Source organism: Salmo salar, chromosome 21, assembly GCF_965601325.2.
Source record: "Salmo salar chromosome 21, fSalSal1, whole genome shotgun sequence".
Taxonomy (NCBI): Eukaryota; Metazoa; Chordata; class Actinopteri; order Salmoniformes; family Salmonidae; genus Salmo; species Salmo salar.
The window spans coordinates 58570491-58592500 of record NC_138311.1 but is presented as its reverse complement, the minus strand read 5'-3'; the positions used below and the strand labels follow the sequence as shown (position 1 = coordinate 58592500).

The 22010-nt window shown below is 46.1% G+C and overlaps 2 protein-coding genes across 5 annotated transcripts in view; one reads left to right on the top strand and one right to left on the bottom strand.

The window, feature by feature from the left end:
* The window catches only part of ehhadh (enoyl-CoA, hydratase/3-hydroxyacyl CoA dehydrogenase), a 27152-nt gene extending 11566 nt beyond the window's left edge, over positions 1-15586 (bottom strand). Inside the window, exons 1-5 of one of the 4 annotated variants that reach the window (XM_082966863.1) lie at positions 15481-15586; positions 13940-14043; positions 13302-13471; positions 9451-9562; positions 6535-6639 (exon numbers count right to left, since the gene is read on the bottom strand). In XM_082966863.1, coding sequence (XP_082822989.1) covers positions 6535-6639; positions 9451-9562; positions 13302-13442 — 358 coding nt within the window. In that variant the 5' untranslated portion in view covers positions 13443-13471; positions 13940-14043; positions 15481-15586. 4 annotated transcript variants of the gene reach the window in all.
* tmem41aa (transmembrane protein 41aa) lies at positions 15343-19617 on the top strand. The gene is made up of 5 exons (XM_014165776.3): positions 15343-15581; positions 16777-16927; positions 17310-17471; positions 17784-17922; positions 18156-19617. The coding sequence occupies exons 1-5, from the start codon at positions 15409-15411 to the stop codon at positions 18371-18373; spliced, it is 843 nt and encodes a 280-aa protein (XP_014021251.1). The 5' UTR covers positions 15343-15408; the 3' UTR covers positions 18374-19617.
* The last annotated feature ends 2393 nt before the right edge of the window (positions 19618-22010 follow it).

Genomic DNA, 22010 nt, shown 5'->3' with positions numbered 1-22010 from the left:
AGCCAAAACAACAACCAGCCAAAACAACAACCAGCCAAAACAACCAGCCAAAACAACCAGCCAAAACAACCAGCCAAAACAACCAGCCAAAACAACAACCAGCCAAAACAACCAGCCAAAACAACAACCAGCCAAAACAACAACCAGCCAAAACAACAACCAGCCAAAACAACAACCAGCCAAAACAACAACCAGCCAAAACAACAACCAGCCAAAACAACAACCAGCCAAAACAACAACCAGCCAAAACAACAACCAGCCAAAACAACAACCAGCCAAAACAACAACCAGCCAAAACAACAACCAGCCAAAACAACAACCAGCCAAAACAACCAGCCAAAACAACCAGCCAAAACAACCAGCCAAAACAACCAGCCAAAACAACCAGCCAAAACAACCAAAACAACAACCAAAACAACAACCAGCCAAAACAACAACCAGCCAAAACAACCAGCCAAAACAAACAACAAATGCATCCAACAAATATGTAGAGTCACAAGCTTGATGTAGTCATTGTGTGCTATGAATAAGTGAATTTGTCACAATACTTTCGGTCCCCTAAAATGGGGGGGGGGGGACTATGTACACAAAGTGCTGTAAATTCTAAACGGTTCACCCGATATGGATGAAAATACCCTCAAATTAAAGCTGACAGTCTGCACTTTAACCTCATAGTCATAAAACAAAACATGTCACTGCCCCAATACTGTTGGAGCTCACTGTTCTGCAACTGTAAGGGGTTTCTACAATCATGTTGGTCCACAGCTACAGCACTGAGGAGCATTCACCCTAAACTCTACTGATTCCCACTCAGTAGCACTCCAACAGAGAACAATAACAGTGAAGAGGATGGCCAGTACTAAACCTGGTTAAAAGCCTCTTAATTCCTCTTCATGGTGAGACAGTAGTGGGATGAGATCAGAGCAGCTCTGTTGGGGCAGACTCATCTCTGGCTCTGGGGTAGTTAGTGGGTCACCATGGTTACCAAGCCTTAAAGGGGCAGACTCATCTCTGGCTCTGGGGTAGTTAGTGGGTCACCATGGTTACCAAGCCTTAAAGGGGCAGACTCATCTCTGGCTCTGGGGTAGTTAGTGGGTCACCATGGTTACCAAGCCTTAAAGGGGCAGACTCATCTCTGGCTCTGGGGTAGTTAGTGGGTCACCATGGTTACCAAGCCTTAAAGGGGCAGACTCATCTCTGGCTCTGGGGTAGTTAGTTGGTCACCATGGTTACCAAGCCTTAAAGGGACAGACTCGGCTCTGGGGTAGTTAGTGGGTCACCATGGTTACCAAGCCTTAAAGGGACAGACTCATCTCTGGCTCTGGGGTAGTTAGTGGGTCACCATGGTTACCAAGCCTTAAAGGGGCAGACTCATCTCTGGCTCTGGGGTAGTTAGTGGGTCACCATGGTTACCAAGCCTTAAAGTGACAGACTCATCTCTGGCTCTGGGGTAGTTAGTGGGTCACCATGGTTACCAAGCCTTAAAGGGGTGGGTCACCATGGTTACCAAGCCTTAAAGGGGCAGACTCATCTCTGGCTCTGGGGTAGTTAGTGGGTCACCATGGTTACCAAGCCTTAAAGGGGCAGACTCATCTCTGGCTCTGGGGTAGTTAGTGGGTCACCATGGTTACCAAGCCTTAAAGGGGCAGACTCATCTCTGGCTCTGGGGTAGTTAGTGGGTCACCATGGTTACCAAGCCTTAAAGGGGCAGACTCATCTCTGGCTCTGGGGTAGTTAGTGGGTCACCATGGTTACCAAGCCTTAAAGGGGCAGACTCATCTCTGGCTCTGGGGTAGTTAGTGGGTCACCATGGTTACCAAGCCTTAAAGGGGCAGACTCATCTCTGGCTCTGGGGTAGTTAGTGGGTCACCATGGTTACCAAGCCTTAAAGGGACAGACTCACCGGCTCTGGGGTAGTTAGTGGGTCACCATGGTTACCAAGCCTTAAAGGGGCAGACTCATCTCTGGCTCTGGGGTAGTTAGTGGGTCACCATGGTTACCAAGCCTTAAAGGGACAGACTCATCTCTGGCTCTGGGGTAGTTAGTGGGTCACCATGGTTACCAAGCCTTAAAGGGGCAGACTCATCTCTGGCTCTGGGGTAGTTAGTGGGTCACCATGGTTACCAAGCCTTAAAGGGGCAGACTCATCTCTGGCTCTGGGGTAGTTAGTGGGTCACCATGGTTACCAAGCCTTAAAGGGGCAGACTCATCTCTGGCTCTGGGGTAGTTAGTGGGTCGCCATGGTTACCAAGCCTTAAAGGGGCAGACTCATCTCTGGCTCTGGGGTAGTTAGTGGGTCACCATGGTTACCAAGCCTTAAAGGGGCAGACTCATCTCTGGCTCTGGGGTAGTTAGTGGGTCACCATGGTTACCAAGCCTTAAAGTGACAGACTCATCTCCGGCTCTGGGGTAGTTAGTGGGTCACCATGGTTACCAAGCCTTAAAGGGACAGACTCCCGGCTCTGGGATAGTTAGTGGGTCACCATGGTTACCAAGCCTTAAAGGGGCAGACTCATCTCTGGCTCTGGGGTAGTTAGTGGGTCACCATGGTTACCAAGCCTTAAAGGGACAGACTCATCTCTGGCTCTGGGGTAGTTAGTGGGTCACCATGGTTACCAAGCCTTAAAGGGGCAGACTCATCTCTGGCTCTGGGGTAGTTAGTGGGTCACCATGGTTACCAAGCCTTAAAGGGGCAGACTCATCTCTGGCTCTGGGGTAGTTAGTGGGTCACCATGGTTACCAAGCCTTAAAGGGACAGACTCATCTCTGGCTCTGGGGTAGTTAGTGGGTCACCATGGTTACCAAGCCTTAAAGGGGCAGACTCATCTCTGGCTCTGGGGTAGTTAGTGGGTCACCATGGTTACCAAGCCTTAAAGTGACAGACTCATCTCTGGCTCTGGGGTAGTTAGTGGGTCACCATGGTTACCAAGCCTTAAAGGGGCAGACTCATCTCTGGCTCTGGGGTAGTTAGTGGGTCACCATGGTTACCAAGCCTTAAAGTGACAGACTCATCTCTGGCTCTGGGGTAGTTAGTGGGTCACCATGGTTACCAAGCCTTAAAGTGACAGACTCATCTCTGGCTCTGGGGTAGTTAGTGGGTCACCATGATTACCAAGCCTTAAAGTGACAGACTCATCTCTGGCTCTGGGGTAGTTAGTGGGTCACCATGGTTACCAAGCCTTAAAGGGACAGACTCATCTCTGGGTGACTATGTGTGCATCCCAAATGGCACCCTATTCCCTATTAATGCGCAACTATGAGGCCCAGGACTGGGTTTATTGTATTAGCTACAGAGGAGTTTGATCATTGAAGCATAGCGTGTCAAAAGTAGTGCCACTACATAGGGAATAGGGCGCCATTTGGGACTCAGACCAGGTCCTATAACAGCCTGGTTCTCTGAACATGACCTCCTGTAACAGCCTGGTTCTCTGAACATGTCCTGTCATCCTGTAACAGCCTGGTTCTCTGAACATGTCCTCCTGTAACAGCCTGGTTCTCTGAACATGTCATCCTGTAACAGCCTGGATCTCTGAACATGTCCTCCTGTAACAGCCTGGTTCTCTGAACATGTCATCCTGTAACAGCCTGGATCTCTGAACATGTCATCCTGTAACTGCCTGGTTCTCTGAACATGTCCTGTCATCCTGTAACAGCCTGGTTCTCTGAACATGTCATCCTGTAACAGCCTGGTTCTCTGAACATGTCATCCTGTAACTGCCTGGTTCTCTGAACATGTCCTGTCCTCCTGTAACAGCCTGGTTCTCTGAACATGTCCTGTCTTCCTGTAACAGCCTGGTTCTCTGAACATGTCCTGTCTTCCTGTAACAGCCTGGTTCTCTGAACATGTCATCCTGTAACAGCCTGGATCTCTGAACATGTTCTCCTGTAACAGCCTGGTTCTCTGAACATGTCCTGTCATCCTGTAACAGCCTGGTTCTCTGAACATGTCATCCTGTAACTGCCTGGTTCTCTGAACATGTCCTGTCCTCCTGTAACAGCCTGGTTCTCTGAACATGTCCTGTCTTCCTGTAACAGCCTGGTTCTCTGAACATGTCCTGTCTTCCTGTAACAGCCTGGTTCTCTGAACATGTCCTCCTGTAACAGCCTGGATCTCTGAACATGTCATCCTGTAACAGCCTGGTTCTCTGAACATGTCCTCCTGTAACAGCCTGGTTCTCTGAACATGTCCTCCTGTAACAGCCTGGTTCTCTGAACATGTCCTCCTGTAACAGCCTGGATCTCTGAACATGTCCTGTCTTCCTGTAACAGCCTGGTTCTCTGAACATGTCCTCCTGTAACAGCCTGGTTCTCTGAACATGTCCTCCTGTAACAGCCAGGTTCTCTGAACATGTCCTCCTGTAACAGCCTGGTTCTCTGAACATGTCCTGTCTTCCTGTAACAGCCTGGATCTCTGAACATTTCCTGTAACAGCCTGGATCTCTGAACATGTCCTGTCCTCCTGTAACAGCCTGGTTCTCTGAACATGTCCTCCTGTAACAGCCTGGTTCTCTGAACATGTCATCCTGTAACAGCCTGGATCTCTGAACATGTCATCCTGTAACAGCCTGGTTCTCTGAACATGTCCTGTCTTCCTGTAACAGCCTGGATCTCTGAACATGTCATCCTGTAACAGCCTGGATCTCTGAACATGTCATCCTGTAACAGCCTGGTTCTCTGAACATGTCCTCCTGTAACAGCCTGGTTCTCTGAACATGTCCTCCTGTAAGAGCCTGGTTCTCTGAACATGTCCTCCTGTAAGAGCCTGGTTCTCTGAACATGTCCTCCTGTAACTGCCTGGATCTCTGAACATGTCCTCCTGTAACAGCCTGGATCTCTGAACATGTCCTCCTGTAACAGCCTGGATCTCTGAACATGTCATCCTGTAACAACCACTCTGATTCCAGTGTACATTTGGGTGGAATTACTCCTGCACTTAATCTGTAAATGGTTGGTCTGTGACGTGATGTTCAGAGGGTAAAGGCTGGTTGTGTTGACAGATGTTACGACTAGCTACTGTTAATCTCTCCTCCCTCTCAGACAGAGAGAAATCACACAGCTCAATGGAGAAAAATAAATCAGATCGTGTGTGTGTCAAAGAGAGAGAGAGAGAGAGAGACAGACAGACAGACAGACAGACAGACAGACAGACAGACAGACAGACAGACAGACAGACAGACAGACAGACAGAGAGAGAGAGAGAGAGACAGAGAGAGAGAGACAGAGACAGACAGAGAGACAGAGAGACAGAGACAGAGACAGAGAGAGAGCGAGAGAGACAGAGAGAGAGAGAGAGAGAGAGAGAGAGAGAGAAGAGACAGAGACAGAGAGAGAGAGACAGAGACAGAGAGAGACAGAGAGAGACAGAGAGAGACAGAGACAGAGAGAGACAGAGACAGAGACAGAGACAGAGAGAGAGACAGAGAGAGAGAGAGAGAGAGAGAGAGAGAGACAGAGAGAGACAGAGAGAGAAACTGCCACCAGATACCATCAGGTTACATTGAGCCTCTGCTCTCATTGATGACTTCCTGTCAAAAGCTAGACAATCTTCTTCCCATCAACTCCACGTCTCTCTCGCTCCTATTCTAAAGCTTCCCATCAACTCCACGTCTCTCTCTCTCCTATTCTAAAGCTTCCCATCAACTCCACGTCTCTCTCTCTCCTATTCTAAAGCTTCCCATCAACTCCACGTCTCTCTCTCTCCTATTCTAAAGCTTCCCATCAACTCCACGTCTCTCTCTCTCCTATTCTAAAGCTTCCCATCAACTCCACGTCTCTCTCTCTCCTATTCTAAAGCTTCCCATCAACTCCACGTCTCTCTCTCTCCTATTCTAAAGCTTCCCATCAACTCCACGTCTCTCTCCTATTCTAAAGCTTCCCATCAACTCCACGTCTCTCTCTCCTATTCTAAAGCTTCCCATCAACTCCACGTCTCCCTCTCTCCTATTCTAAAGCTTCCCATCAACTCCACGACTCTCTCTCCTATTCTAAAGCTTCCCATCAACTCCACGTCTCCCTCTCTCCTATTCTAAAGCTTCCCATCAACTCCACGTCTCTCTCGCTCCTATTCTGCAGCTTCCCATCAACTCCACGTCTCTCTCTCTCCTATTCTAAAGCTTCCCATCAACTCCACGTCTCTCTCTCTCCTATTCTAAAGCTTCCCATCAACTCCACGTCTTCTTGGGTATGACGCTACAAGCTTGGCACACCTGCATTTGGGGAGTTTCTCCCATTCTTCTTTTCACCTTTCTAAATAACACATTACATCTGACTATCAAACAATTGATCTATTTTCCTAAATGGTTTAAGCTGTGAAAGGTCACTAATAGAAAACGGAAAAGATATCAATGTCTTTTTTTTTTCGCATATCCTTTCTGAATTTAATAGTAATCCAAGAATTAATCATCTAGTTTTTTAAAAAATTAATATGATCACAATATTTTAGCTAGTAACGGATTACAGATTATTGTTTTTTTTTTGTCATCCGTTATTCCCGAATCCCGGTCATGATGTCATCACGACGTCATCAACTCCTACCTGCAACGCTCCTGACGAACTCCACGGCCAGGTCCACGGCGTTGCTATCGGTAACCTGATCTAGGACCCCCAGCTTCAGAGCCTCGGCAGCAGAGACATGGCGACCTGGGAAGTCAACAGTCTGCGTTCACACAGGTAGCACAATTCTCATCTTTTTTATTTAATTTTTTTTAACACCGATTGGACTTTTGTCCAACCAATTTAGATGCACTATTGTAAAGTGGTTGTTCCACTGGATATCATAAGGTGAATGCACCAATTTGTAAGTCGCTCTGGATAAGAGCGTCTGCTAAATGACTTAAATGTAAATGTAAATATTTTCTCATTACATATTTTTCAGATACACACTGCATTCAGAAAGTATTCAGACCCTTTGACTTTTTTCTACATTTTGTTACGTTACAGTTTTATTCTATAATGGATTAAAAAATATATTTTTTTTACCCCTCATCAGCTACAAGCTCTCTGTACTTTGCTCCGTTCATCTTTCCCTTGATCCTGACTAGTCTCGCTGCCGCTGAAAAACATCCCCACAGCATGATGCCACCACCACCATGCTTCACCGTAGGGAAGGTGCCAGGTTTCCTCCAGACGTGACGCTTGGCATTCAGACCAAAGAGTTTGATCTTGGTTTCATCAGACCAGAGAATCTTGCTTCTCATGGTCTGAGAGTCCTTTAGGTGCCTTTTGGAAAACTCCAAGCGGGTTGTCAAGTGCCTTTTACTGAGAAGTGGCTTCCGTCTGGCCACTATGTGTTGGCGCTATGTCTGGTGCCAACACCTCTCATTACCCAGAGAACACCATCCACCCAGTGAAGCATGGTGGTGGCAGCATCATGCTGTGGGGGATGTTTTTCATCGGCAGGGACTGGAAAACTGGTCAGAATTGAAGGAATGATGGATGGCGCTAAATACAGGGAAATTCTTGAGGGAAACCTGTTTCAGTCATCCAGAGATTTGAGACTGGGACGGAGATTCACCTTCCAGCAGGGCAATTACCCTAAGCATACTGCTAAAGCAACACTCGAGTGGTTTAAGGGGAAACATTTAAATGTCTTGGAATGGCCTTTTCAAAGCCCAGACCTCAATCCAATTGAGAATCTGTGGAATGACTTAAAGATTGTTGTACTCCAGCAGAACCCATCAAACTTGAAGGAGTTGGAGCAGTTTTGCCTTGAAGAATGGGCAAAAATCCCAGTGGCTAGATGTGCCAAGCTTATAGAGACATACCCCAAGAGACTTGCAGCTGTAATTGCTGCAAAAGGTGGCTCTACAAAGTATTGACCTTGGGGGAGTGAATAATTATGCATGATCAAGTTTTCAGTTTTTTTGTCTGTTTCACAATAAAATATAGATTTTTTTGCATCTTCAAAGTGGTAGGCATGTTGTGTAAATCAAATGATACAACCCCCCCCCCAAAATCCATTTTAATTCCAGGTTGTAAGGCAACAAAATAGGAAAAATGACAAGGGGGGTGAATACTTTCGCAAGCCACTGTAGATATGTGTGCCCTTCCAAATCATGTCCAATCAATTGCATTTAACACAGGTGGACTCCAAGTGCTAAAGCGCATAAAAATGGTCTGTCCTCAGTTGCAACACTCACTACTGAGTTCCAAACTGCCTCTGGAAGCAACGTCAACACAATAACTGGTCGTCAGGAGCTTCATAAAACGGGTTTCCATGGCCGAGCAGCCGCACACAAGCCTAAGATCACCATGCGCAATGACACGGGTCGGCTGGAGTGGTGTAAAACTCGCCGCAATTGGACTCTGGAGCAGTGGAAACGCGTTCTCTGGAGTGATGAATCACACTTCACCATCTGGCAGTCCGACGAAACAAATCTGGCTTTGGCTGATGCCAGGAGAACGCTACCTGCCCCAATGCATAGCGTCAATGATTTTGGAATGAGATGTTTGATGAGTAGTTATTCACACTACATGACCAACAGTATCAGAATTGGGCTGCCATAGGGTCTTATTTTACAGCCCTGAACCCTAATTCAGTATTGTAAGGAAATTCATCTTGCTTTAGGGTAAGTGTAAGAAACAATTGTCAGAAAACTTCCAAGTGACTACGGTTTCATTGACACGCATGAGGCCTAACAGCATGGAATAGAAAAGTGACTGCTCAAAAGGTACAATGCTGCCCCCTGCTGGAGATATGGACAAAATACCCGGCAGCACCCTACTAAGCAATAAACACTGTATGCATTTTTAAGTAAAACAATGCTAATGATATATTACGAATATCAAAACTGAACCCATAATGCATCTGTACATTGAATGTGCAAAGATGAAATGAGATGAAAATACATTTCCAGCGAGAGGAGAAAAAAAAAAAAAAAAAGGACTGTATGAGTCTCTAACATGTCGTCTGCTGTACCTGTAGTGATGAGGTCCAGGGCAGCTGTTAACCTGCTGTACCTGTAGTGATGAGGTCCAGGGCAGCTGTTAACCTGCTGTACCTGTAGTGATGAGGTCCAGGGCAGCTGTTAACCTGCTGTACCTGTAGTGATGAGGTCCAGGGCAGCTGTTAACCTGCTGTACCTGTAGTGATGAGGTCCAGGGCAGCTGTTAACCTGCTGTACCTGTAGTGATGAGGTCCAGGGCAGCTGTTAACCTGCTGTACCTGTAGTGATGAGGTCCAGGGCAGCTGTTAACCTGCTGTACCTGTAGTGATGAGGTCCAGGGCAGCTGTTAACCTGCTGTACCTGTAGTGATGAGGTCCAGGGCAGCTGTTAACCTGCTGTACCTGTAGTGATGAGGTCCAGGGCAGCTGTTAACCTGCTGTACCTGTAGTGATGAGGTCCAGGGCAGCTGTTAACCTGCTGTACCTGTAGTGATGAGGTCCAGGGCAGCTGTTAACCTGCTGTACCTGTAGTGATGAGGTCCAGGGCAGCTGTTAACCTGCTGTACCTGTAGTGATGAGGTCCAGGGCAGCTGTTAACCCTATGAGTCTGGGCAGACGTTGTGAACCTCCTGCACCTGGCAGCAGACCCAGGGTCACCTCTGGAAGTCCTAGAACGGCCTGAAAACAGTCATAAGTTATTACGTTTAATAATAATAATAATAATAATAATAATAATAATAACACATAGGATTTAAAATGCCTTTAAAAACAAAACCCAAGGACAATGTAATTATGTTATAATTATATATTATAATGACAATTGTACAGCAAAGAGAATAAAACCAAACAAGAACAAAACAGTAGAATGCAAATAGAAATAAAAACTCCGTACACTATATGGTCAAAAGTATGTGGACACCCCTTCAAATTAGTGGATTCGGCTGTTTCGGTCACACCCCGTTGCTGACAGGTGTGTAAAACACAGCCATGCGATCTCCATAGACAAACATTGGCAGTAGAATGGCCCCGTACTGAAGAGCTCAGTGACTTTCAACGTGGCACCGTCATAGGATGCCACCTTTCCAACAAGTCAGTTGGTCAAATTTCTGCCATGCTAGAGCTGCCCCCCGGGTCAAATGTAAGTGCTTTTATTGTGAAGTGGAAACATCTAGGAGCAACAACGAGTCAGCCGCGACGTGGTAGGCCACACAAGCTCACAGAACGGGACCGGCGAGTGTTGAAATGCATGGTGAGTAAAAATCATCTGTCCTCAGTTGCAACACTCACTACAGAGTTCCAAACTGCCTCTGGAAGCAACATCAAGCTTCATGAAATGGTTTTCCACGGCTGAGCAGCCGCATACAAGCCTAAGATCACCGTGGGCAATGCCAAGGGTCGGCTGGAGTGGTGTAAAGCTTGCCGCCCTTGGACTCTGGAGAAGTTCTCTGGAGTGATGAATCACGCTTCACTATCTGTCAGTCTGACGGACAAATCTGGGTTTGGCAGATGCCAGGATAAAGCTACCTGCCCCAATGCCTAGTGCCAACTGTAAAGTTTGGTGGAGGATTTGATGGAGGAGGAATAATGGTATGGGGCTGTTTTTCGGGCTAGGACCCTTAGTTCCAGTGAAGGGAAATCTTAATGCTACAACATACAATGACATTCTAGATGATTCTGTGCTTCCAACTTTGTGGTTAACAGTTTGGGGAAGGCCCTTTCCTGTTTCAGCATGACAATACCCCCGTGCACAAAGCGAGGTCCATACAGAAATGGTGGGGCACCGTGTTGTGTTGGGATCCCCCGTGGGGCACCGTCTTGTGTTGGGATCCCCCGTGGGGCACCGTCTTGTGTTGGGATCCCCCGTGGGGCACCGTCTTGTGTTGGGATCCCCCGTGAGGCACCGTCTTGTGTTGGGATCCCCCGTGGTGCACCGTCTTGTTTTGGGATTCCCGTGGGGCACCGGGAAGGGGGGGGGGGGGGGGGGTCAAGGCCATGGAGGGCCGTGTAGGTAAGGAGCAGGAACTTGTAGGTCATGTGGAATTTGACTGGGAGCCAGTGAAGGTGTTGTAGAGTGGAGGTGATGTGTTCCCAGGGTTTGGTGTGTGAGGACCCTGGCAGCAGAGGTCTGAATGTATTAGAGCCTACAATCAGTCATACAGCCTAGAACCAGGGCTTTACTGGACAACCTGAATAGGACTCCATTGCAGTAGTCCAGAATAGGACTCCATTGCAGTGGTCCAGAATAGGACTCCATTGCAGTGGTCCAGAATAGGACTCCATTGCAGTGGTCCAGAATAGGACTCCATTGCAGTGGTCCAGAATAGGACTCCATTGCAGTGGTCCAGAATAGGACTCCATTGCAGTGGTCCAGAATAGGACTCCATTGCAGTGGTCCAGAATAGGACTCCATTGCAGTAGTCCAGAATAGGACTCCCATTGCAATAGTCCAGAATAGGACTCCATTGCAGTAGTCCAGAATAGGACTCCATTGCAATAGTCCAGACGTGATGTTACAAAGGCATGTATGAGTGTCTCTGCTACCGGGCCTGTTTTGGACGGACGGAATCAGGCGATGTTACGGAGGTGCTAGAAGACTGAAAAACAGCTTCTATCTGCAGCCCATCAGACCGTTGAACAGCCAACATTAGCCGGCCACGGTCCACAACTCTACCCTTCACCTTTAAGACTGCTGACCCATAGAATCACTGAACACTGGTCACTTTAACAATGTTTACATACAGCTTTACTGACTTTATACTGTATGTAAATACTGTATTCGTGTCATATGTATAATAAAAATTTAAAATCCTCATCCTATTTACAGTGCCTAAAAGTTAAAAGCTTAAAGGTCTTGAGTCAATCAGTATTCAACCCTTTGTTATGGCAAGCGTAAATAAGTTCAGGAGGAAAAATGTGCTTAACTAGTCACATAATAGGTTGCATGGACTCATTCCATGTTCAATAGTTAGTGTTTATCATGATTTTTAAATGACTACCTCATCTCTGTACCCCACACATACAATTATCTGTAAGGTCCCTCAGTCCAGCAGTGAATTTCAAACACAGATTCAACCACAAAGACCAGGGAGGTTTTTTCCAATGCCTCACAAAGAAGGGCACCTATTGGTAGATGGCAAAAAAATATTTTAAAAAGCAGCCATTGAATATCCCTTTGAGCATGGTGATGTTATTAATTACACTTTGGATGGTGTATCAATACACCCAGTCACTACAAAGATACAGGCATCCTTCCTAACTCAGTTGCCGGAGAGGAAGGAAACCGCTCAGGATTTTCATCATGAGGCCATTGGTGACTTTATAAACCCCAGGAAGAATAGCTGCTGCCTTGGCAGGAACTAATGGGGATCCATAATAAACCCCAGGAAGAGAAGCCGCTGCCTTGGCAGGAACTAATGGGGATCCATAATAAACCCCAGGAAGAGAAGCCGCTGCCTTGACAGGAACTAATGGGGATCCATAATAAACCCCAGGAAGAGTAGCTGCTGCCTTGGCAGGAACTAATGGGGATCCATAATAAACCCCAGGAAGAGTAGCTGCTGCCTTGGCAGGAACTAATGGGGATCCATAATAAACCCCAGGAAGAGTAGCTGCTGCCTTGACAGGAACTAATGGGGATCCATAATAAACCCCAGGAAGAGTAGCCGCTGCCTTGGCAGGAACTAATGGGGATCCATAATAAACCCCAGGAAGAGTAGCCGCTGCCTTGGCAGGAACTAATGGGGATCCATAATAAACCCCAGGAAGAGTAGCTGCTGCCTTGGCAGGAACTAATGGGGATCCATAATAAACCCCAGGAAGAGTAGCCGCTGCCTTGACAGGAACTAATGGGGATCCATAATAAACCCCAGGAAGAGTAGCCGCTGCCTTGACAGGAACTAATGGGGATCCATAATAAACCCCAGGAAGAGTAGCTGCTGCCTTGGCAGGAACTAATGGGGATCCATAATAAACCCCAGGAAGAGTAGCTGCTGCCTTGGCAGGAACTAATGGGGATCCATAATAAACCCCAGGAAGAGTAGCTGCTGCCTTGACAGGAACTAATGGGGATCCATAATAAACCCCAGGAAGAGTAGCTGCTGCCTTGGCAGGAACTAATGGGGATCCATAATAAACCCCAGGAAGAGTAGCTGCTGCTTTGGCAGGAACTAATGGGGATCCTAATAAACCCCAGGAAGAGTAGCTGCTGCCTTGACAGGAACTAATGGGGATCCTAATAAACCCCAGGAAGAGTAGCTGCTGCCTTGACAGGAACTAATGGGGATCCATAATAAACCCCAGGAAGAGTAGCCGCTGCCTTGACAGGAACTAATGTGGATCCATAATAAATACAAATACAGTCTGTCAAGTCAGCCAGTCATTTGGACGTTGATCCCTGAGAGAGAATCATGTAACTAACCTTGGAGTGTGCAATGCGATAGTGGCAGGCCAGTGCTAACTCCAATCCTCCTCCCAGCGCTACTCCCTCGATGGCTGCAGCCACAGGCTTGTCCACAGCCTCTATAGCATGGATCATGGGCACCAGGGGGGGCCCCAACATCGGCCCCGCAAACTCCCTGATGTCCGCCCCTGGTAGAAACAGACAAACCTCTGATCGCATTGTACAGTTGTTTACCTGAATGATTATGCTTCATAATTAAAACATAGATAAACCTCTGTATCAGTGCTGCTGGGAGACAACGTTTGAATCCCAAATGGCTCCCTATTTATGTGGTCTATCCCCGTTATGGTTCACTATTGCCTTAACCTTCAGAAACCTACGGTGCATCCCAAAAGGCTCCCTATTTCCTTATATAGTGCACTACTGTTGAGCAGACAAGTAGTGCACTACTATATATATATAGGGTGCCAATTGGGACGCAGCCAGATCCAGACCTCTAGTCTAGACAAAAATGGCAACCTATTCCCTATACTCTATTCTCTATAAATTGCATTACTTTTGATAGGGGCCCTGGTCAAAAGCAAAGCACTATATAGGGAATGGGATCCCATTTCAAACACAGCAGTATACTATAGAATATATAAGGCCATTCTTACCTCCACAGAACTTCCCATTCTGTCCACAGATCACTACAGATGTCACCTTTGGGTCCTTCAGGGCCCTCTGCACTGCGTCCACTATGCCCTGTCGCACCGCTGCACTGGGGGGACACACAGAGACAGACACACAGAGACAGACACACAGAGACAGACACACAGAGACAGACAGACAGACACACAGAGACACACAGATACAGACAGACAGACAGACAGACAGACAGACAGACAGACAGACAGACAGACAGACAGACAGACACACAGAGACAGACAGATACAGACAGACAGACAGACACACAGAGACAGACAGACACACAGAGACAGACACACAGAGACAGACACACAGAGACAGACACACAGAGACAGACACACAGAGACAGACAGACAGACAGACAGACAGACACACAGAGACACAGAGACAGACAGATACAGACAGACAGATACAGACAGACAGACAGACACACAGAGACAGACACACAGAGACAGACACAGACAGATACAGACAGACAGACAGAGACAGACATAACATAATCACATCAATATGACACTAAAGTTCCAGAAATGCGAAGACAGACAGGTGCAGAATCATGTGACTTTACAGTAAATGTTCCAACACTACAGGACTTCCATTTACATGATTAAACATTCCATACTACCTATACTTTAATAATAATAATATCAGAATCTTAAGTATAAAGACGAGTATTTTTAACAAGGACATGACGAGTGCAAAAGATAAACAACTTGCTTTATTGTGACCTTTGTAACACTTTTAAGTCTACTAATCGACAGGAAGATGTTAATCTAAAGTTCCACTGCGTGCTATATTATCCAAACCTTACCGAGTTATTTTGAACTCACCTGAGCGCATTGACAGGTGGATTGTGAAGCGTTATCAGAGCAACGGATCCCGGGAGCCGAGAGTACGTGGCCATTATTGTTCTGGAGAAAAGTCACTCCAACTACTCCTATACTATGGTGGTGCTGCTGATGTTGAACTTTAGAACTGGTGATATGGGCATGTTGCCATCACCGTTACCACATAGAGACTTCACAAGTCAGTTTGTTGACTTGGTTGAGAAGGAAGGAAATCTTTGGATACGTTTTTATTTCACCAATACGACACTGAGATTTTCCCCAATTAGTGAAAACATCAATTACTTAAAATAATTACTTTTCATATAGTTTTAACCCTGTGTGTATATTCCCTTTGCCATTTCCAATAAAATACGTCTGGATGATTGCAATAGACTCCCTGAAAGTGCTAAACGTGTTTTAAAACGTTAATAACAATATAACACCAAGCTGTTCAACGAAGCGTTGATTATAACGGATGTTACGTCACAGCTGTCCGTCCCCCTTTTCCCTCTTCGGTGCAGCGCTTATTGTCGTCCCCCTTTCTGTCTCACCCGATACTTGGTTCCTGTATTGCGAAATGCTTGTAGACTGGACAAGCTTCTTCTTTAACTATGCGGTCAATTGTGGGTTTAATTGTTGTAATTACCGCCGCTACTTTCTACCTGTACATTCTGTCTTCTTACCTTCCGACCGGACCTCGACAACTCCGACCCAAAGCGACGGAGAACGAACAAACGTCTGACAGCGACACGAACCAGGACAGAGGCGAATTCAAAGAACACAGGTATCTGTGTAGACGACAGTGTATGGCTCTGACCCGTGCTAGTGTAACAGTCTAGCTTCCGTCCCCCTCCTCGTCCCTACCTGGGCTCGAACCAGGGACCCTCTGCACACAGACAACAGTCATCCTCCATGCGTCTTTACCCATCGCGCCACAAAAGCCGTGGCCCGAAGTCATTATCCAAGTCGTTTCTGTAGTTTGTTAGAGAAGATAAGCATTCCTGCAACATTATTTTGTTGAAATATAATTAGATCTATGATAAATTAATCTAATTGATTGCGTCCATCTTGGCCATTTGAATGTATAGGATTTATATAATCAATAAATATAGTACCTGAAATCTGATTTGGACCAAACGTTTTCTATCAATGAGAATGAAATGAGGAATCCAAATAAATAGTCAAAAGCCACTCAGAGATGTCCCCAATCCCAACCCAATAACAAGTATACAATATCAGTTCTCCACGTCTGACAACATGGATCTGTGGCTTGTTTCTCCATCATATATAATGTATTCATGGTGAATTTAGTGATGTTTTCATCACCCTGGTCAAAGAAATGAGTCTTTACTTCCGAATCCTACATCCAGGTTCTGACCACTACATGGTGCTGTTCCTATTATTATTATTATTATTATTATTTAAAAAAAATGTAAGAAAAAAAATCCTGTAAATTAAAACAGCCGTTTTGGATGCAATCAATTAACTTCCTTTCTCAGAGATCAAATTTTATTTCAACAAAATAATGTTGCAGGAATGCTAATCTTACTTGTTTGTAACAACAGAAACGATTTCAGATTTCTTTCGCTTTTTTGAGTGGCGCAGCGGTCTAAGGCACTGTATCTCAGTGCTTGAGGCGTCACTACAGACACCCTGGTTCAATTCCAGGCTGTATCGCAACCGGCCGTGATTGGGAGCTGCATAGGGCGGCGCACGATTGGCCCAGCGTCGTTCGGGTTTGGCCGGGGTAGGCCGTCATTGTAAATAAGAATATGTTCTTAACCGACTTGCCTAGTTAAATTAAAAATACAAATAAATACAATTTGAGGTGGAACAACCCATCATCATACACTGATGAGTACCATGACACATATACTGTAGTTCATCTCTCCATCATCATCATCATTCACCCCAGATCAGACAGGCCCTTGTTCCCCAGCCCCTCATGATACTATCTGTGTTGTGATCCCTGTATTCAGGCTGAAGTTCCCCTCAGACCTGGTAGAGCTGAGGGATCTGGCAGAGCTGCTACAGTACTACAAGACAGAACACACTGGATACGTCCTGCTTCTCTTCTGTAGCGCCTATCTCTACAAGCAGTCCTTCGCCATTCCTGGCTCCTCCTTCCTGGTACACACACTCGCACACACAAAACATACTCAGAAAATATACTCGGAAAATATACTCAGAAAACATACTCGGAAAACATACTCAGAGAATATACTCAGAAAATATACTCAGAGAATATACTCAGAAAATATACTCAGAAAATATACTCAGAAAACATACTCAGAGAATATACTCAGAAAATATACTCAGAAAACATACTCAGAAAATATACTCAGAAAACATACTCAGAAAACATACTCAGATAACATACTCAGAAGCAGAAATTGTAGATTAACATCATAATATACACATTATAAATGTGACAACAAAAAAACAAAACATGTTTGTGGAAATATTTGTAATCATATAATCAGCTATGATGATTCCTCTCTGTCCTCTGCAGAACATTCTAGCGGGTGCTCTGTTTGGGCCATGGCAGGGTTTGGTGCTAGCCTGTGTTCTGACCACTGTGGGCTCCACCATGTGTTACCTCCTCTCCCAGGCCTTTGGTAAGCGCTACATCACATCCCTGTTCCCTGGCCAGGTCTCCATGCTGCAGAGAAAGGTATGTAGGATCCCATTCACTGTGTTTTAACGGGTGAAATCCATCCTCCCAATGTATATGTAGCCGATGTGTAATGGTTAGCTAGTTAGCGGTGTGGTCGTAGTGTTCAATCTGTGACTTCACCCGCTCTTGACACCTAGAAGTGGGCTGTTGCTCAGCAACGGTCATGGCTTTGGTAGAGTGATTGGTAACACTGGATCTGTGGGATGCCAACGCTGACATTGTTTATATGGCCACTGGGGTGGCAGCAGACTTCATGTGTTAGTTAGATAGATATTAACCGTCTCTCTCTTTTCCTGCCCTGGTTCCAAGGTGGAAGAGAACCAGTCCTGTCTGTTGTTCTTCCTCCTCTTCCTCAGGTTCTTCCCCATGACCCCTAACTGGTTCCTCAACATGTCCGCCCCCATCGTCAACATCCCTGTCACGTTCTTCTTCTTTTCCGTCTTCATCGGTAAGCAGCAGAAACCGATTCACTCTTTTACTTCATTGGTCCACCCTTTTATAGTCCCAATGTGTTACTGATGTAATATTCAGAGACAATCTCTTTATGATCCGTGTCTTTATGAATGAGGAGTTCGTTTAAAGAACATAACAAACTTAGCAATGATTGATGTTATGTTTCTGTCCCTCTGTATGTCTCATGTCTATCTCACTTTCTGTCTCCCTCTGTCCCCATCCCTCCAGGCCTGATCCCATATAACTTCATCTGTGTCCAGACCGGCTCCATGCTGTCTGAGGTGTCCTCTCTGGATGACCTGTTCTCCTGGGGCAAAGTGCTACAGCTGCTGGGCATAGCCTGTGTGGCTCTGCTTCCCGGGACCCTTATCAAACACTACAGCCAGACACACCTCAAACTGGACGGCGTGGAGGAGAACAATGGAGTCAACAAGAAGACTCAGTGAGGAGCGTGCAAAGGGTCTCCCAGTCCTGTGGAAATATCAACAAGTAGAGGAGGAAATTGTAGGATTTGGAGTACCTTTGTTGGTAAGACTCAGTGAGCGTTCTGGGTCGGCCTGTACATATTCCTGTCAGTGGGCTGGATACAGGAGGAAACATGATCACAAAAAGGTTGCCGAACACATGTATTCCGTGTGAGAGAGATGGGAACTGAGGGTTCGGTGACCTCACAGCAGAAGGGAGATGTGGAAGTCTGTGTGTGTGTGTGTGTGTATGTTAAGAGATTGTATGGACCGAGTCTACGTCTGTGAAAAGGTATTTTTAAGCCTTTTAGTGCTTTTATGGGTGAAGGGAGAAGATATATTAATTAAAATCATTGTGTTGATGTTCTTGTTCGATGAAGATGCATATTTTTTTGTTGTTGTTGGATAGACTACATTCTGTTGTTGTTGGTACTGATACACACGTACCTTTTTAGAGAAGCGGCCTGTGTTTCTGTTTTAAACAGCAAGCTACCTCAAAGCAGAAAAGGATGTCGTGGGAAGACAATTGTAGGGAGGGAAAGGCGAGGGAAAGGTGAGAGGTGTATGGGTTTTGGCATGTGTGTTATTACATAGGGGATTGATTGTTTTTTTTTTTTTTTTTAAACAGATTTTTCTGAATCGTTACACCTGTATTTTATTGAAACAATCTTTTTACTACTGCCTATCAATAAGGGCTGGATTCATCTGTATCGCTGAAGTTCAGAGTTAGTGTGATTGAAATTTAAAGGCAATGTTCCCGTGTTACATTTTTACATTTTAGTCATTTAGCAGACGCTCTTATCCAGAGCGACTTACAGTAGAGAATGCATACATTTCATTTCATGCATTTTTGTAATTTTTTTTGTACTGGCCCCCAGTGGGAATCGAACCCACAACCCTGGCGTTGCACACACCATGCTCTACCAACTGAGCCACAGCAAAAAATGCATTCACGGTAAATGCTGCATATGTCAGTTGGAAATGACCTTTTAAATTCAGATTGTGCTCTAGATATTTAGATCTGTAAAGCTTCAGTGAGTCCTAATAGAATTGTCACCTTGATTGAATGTTTGTTTAAATACAAGGGTTTCCTTTTTTTAATTGTCAACAAGTTATCAATTGTGAGAAATGTGTATTTAAAAAAAATCTTTTGTCACTTTCAAAATGTAAATGTTTTCTGTCTGGATATCTTATTTGTCAATAAAAATAACATGTAAACAACACAACCGGAGTGTTCTGTTGTTAGACGTTTTTAAAGGGGGGGGGGGACCAGTACGGAGAATAAATGTATGAAATGTATGCATTCACTACTGTAAGTCGCTCTGGTTAAGAGCGTCTGCTAAATGACTAAAATGTAAATGTAAAATTGTAACTTCCATCAATGTAATTGTCTGCATCATTTCCAATCCCCCATATATTTTTGGGGTAAATATATACATATAATTTTTTTTTTTTCTTTATTTCCCCCTAACCCTACCACCCCTCCCTTAATTGGAATAAACTAATGGACAACAATACTTATGCTTCTACTTCACAGGAGGCTGGTGGCACCTTAATTGGGGAGGACTGGCTCAAGGTAATGACTGGAGAGGATTCAGCGGAATGGTATCAAATACATGGTTTCCAGGTGTTTGATGCCATTCCATTTGCTCCATCCCAGACCTTATTATGAGCCATTCTCCCCTCAGCAGCCTCCTGTGTTCTATTTCCAGCTTATATATACTATATACATTTAACGAATACTTTACAATAGTTATATTTAGTTTGTTTTTAGTCCCATCCTTCAGCTCCGCTCAATCCCTCCCATCTATTTTACCTTTATTTAACTAGGTAAGTCAGTTAAGAACAAATTCTTATTTTCAATGACGGCCTACCGGGGAACAGTGGGTTAACTGCCTTGTTCAGGGGGCAGAACGACAGATGTTTTACCTTGTCAGCTCGGGGATTCAATCTTGCAGCCTTTCAGTTACTAGTCCAACACTCTAACCACTAGGCTACCTGCCTCCTCTAACCACTAGGCTACCCGCCTCCTCTAACCACTAGGCTACCTGCCTCCTCTAACCACTAGGCTACCTGCCTCCTCTAACCACTAGGCTACCCGCCTCCTCTAACCACTAGGCTACCTGCCTCCTCTAACCACTAGGCTACCTGCCTCCTCTAACCACTAGGCTACCTGCCTCCTCTAACCACTAGGCTACCTGCCTCCTCTAACCACTAGGCTACCCGCCTCCTCTAACCACTAGGCTACCTGCCTCCTCTAACCACTAGGCTACCCGCCTCCTCTAACCACTAGGCTACCTGCCTCCTCTAACCACTAGGTTACCTGCCTCCTCTAACCACTAGGCTACCTGCCTCCTCTAACCACTAGGCTACCTGCCTCCTCTAACCACTAGGCTACCCACCTACTCTAACCACTAGGCTACCCGCCTCCTCTAACCACTAGGCTACCCTCCTCCTCTAACCACTAGGCTACCAGCCTCCTCTAACCACTAGGCTACCTGCCTCCTCTAACCACTAGGCTACCTGCCTCCTCTAACCACTAGGCTACCTGCCTCCTCTAACCACTAGGCTACCTGCCTGCCTCCTCTAACCACTAGGCTACCTGCCTCCTCTAACCACTAGGCTACCTGCCTCCTCTAACCACTAGGCTACCTGCCTGCCTCCTCTAACCACTAGGCTACCTGCCTCCTCTAACCACTAGGCTACCTGCCTCCTCCTCTAACCACTAGGCTACCTGCCTGCCTCCTCTAACCACTAGGCTACCTGCCTGCCTCCTCTAACCACTAGGCTACCTGCCTCCTCTAACCACTAGGCTACCTGCCTCCTCTAACCACTAGGCTACCTGCCTCCCCTCTAACCACTAGGCTACCTGCCTCCTCTAACCACTAGGCTACCCGCCTCCTCTAACCACTAGGCTACCTGCCTCCTCTAACCACTAGGCTACCTGCCTCCTCCTCTAACCACTAGGCTACCTGCCTCCTCTAACCACTAGGCTACCTGCCTCCTCCTCTAACCACTAGGCTACCTGCCTCCTCTAACCACTAGGCTACCTGCCTCCTCTAACCACTAGGCTACCCTGCCACCCCATCTATATCTGAACACCATCCAGTTGTGATGTCAGGTGCTCAGACACTAAACAGTCCTGTCAGGTGCTCAGACACTAAACAGTCCTGTCAGGTGCTCAGACACTAAACAGTCCTGTCAGGTGCTCAGACACTAAACAGTCCTGTCAGGTGCTCAGACACTAAACAGTCCTGTCAGGTGCTCAGACACTAAACAGTCCTGTCAGGTGCTCAGACACTAAACAGTCCTGTCAGGTGCTCAGACACTAAACAGTCCTGTCAGGTGCTCAGACACTAAACAGTCCTGTCAGGTGCTCAGACACTAAACAGTCCTGTCAGGTGCTCAGACACTAAACAGTCCTGTCAGGTGCTCAGACACTAAACAGTCCTGTCAGGTGCTCAGACACTAAACAGTCCTGTCAGGTGCTCAGACACTAAACAGTCCTGTCAGGTGCTCAGACACTAAACAGTCCTGTCAGGTGCTCAGACACTAAACAGTCCTGTCAGGTGCTCAGACACTAAACAGTCCTGTCAGGTGCTCAGACACTAAACAGTCC

Bases quoted from the DNA above. Each gene is read 5' to 3' on its own strand.
- tmem41aa (XM_014165776.3), top strand. From the start codon at position 15,409: ATGCGGTCAATTGTGGGTTTAATTGTTGTAATTACCGCCGCTACTTTC. The intron at 16,928-17,309 runs GTACACACACTC...TGTCCTCTGCAG, and splicing joins TTCCTGGCTCCTCCTTCCTG to AACATTCTAGCGGGTGCTCT. The intron at 17,472-17,783 runs GTATGTAGGATC...CCTGGTTCCAAG, and splicing joins TCTCCATGCTGCAGAGAAAG to GTGGAAGAGAACCAGTCCTG.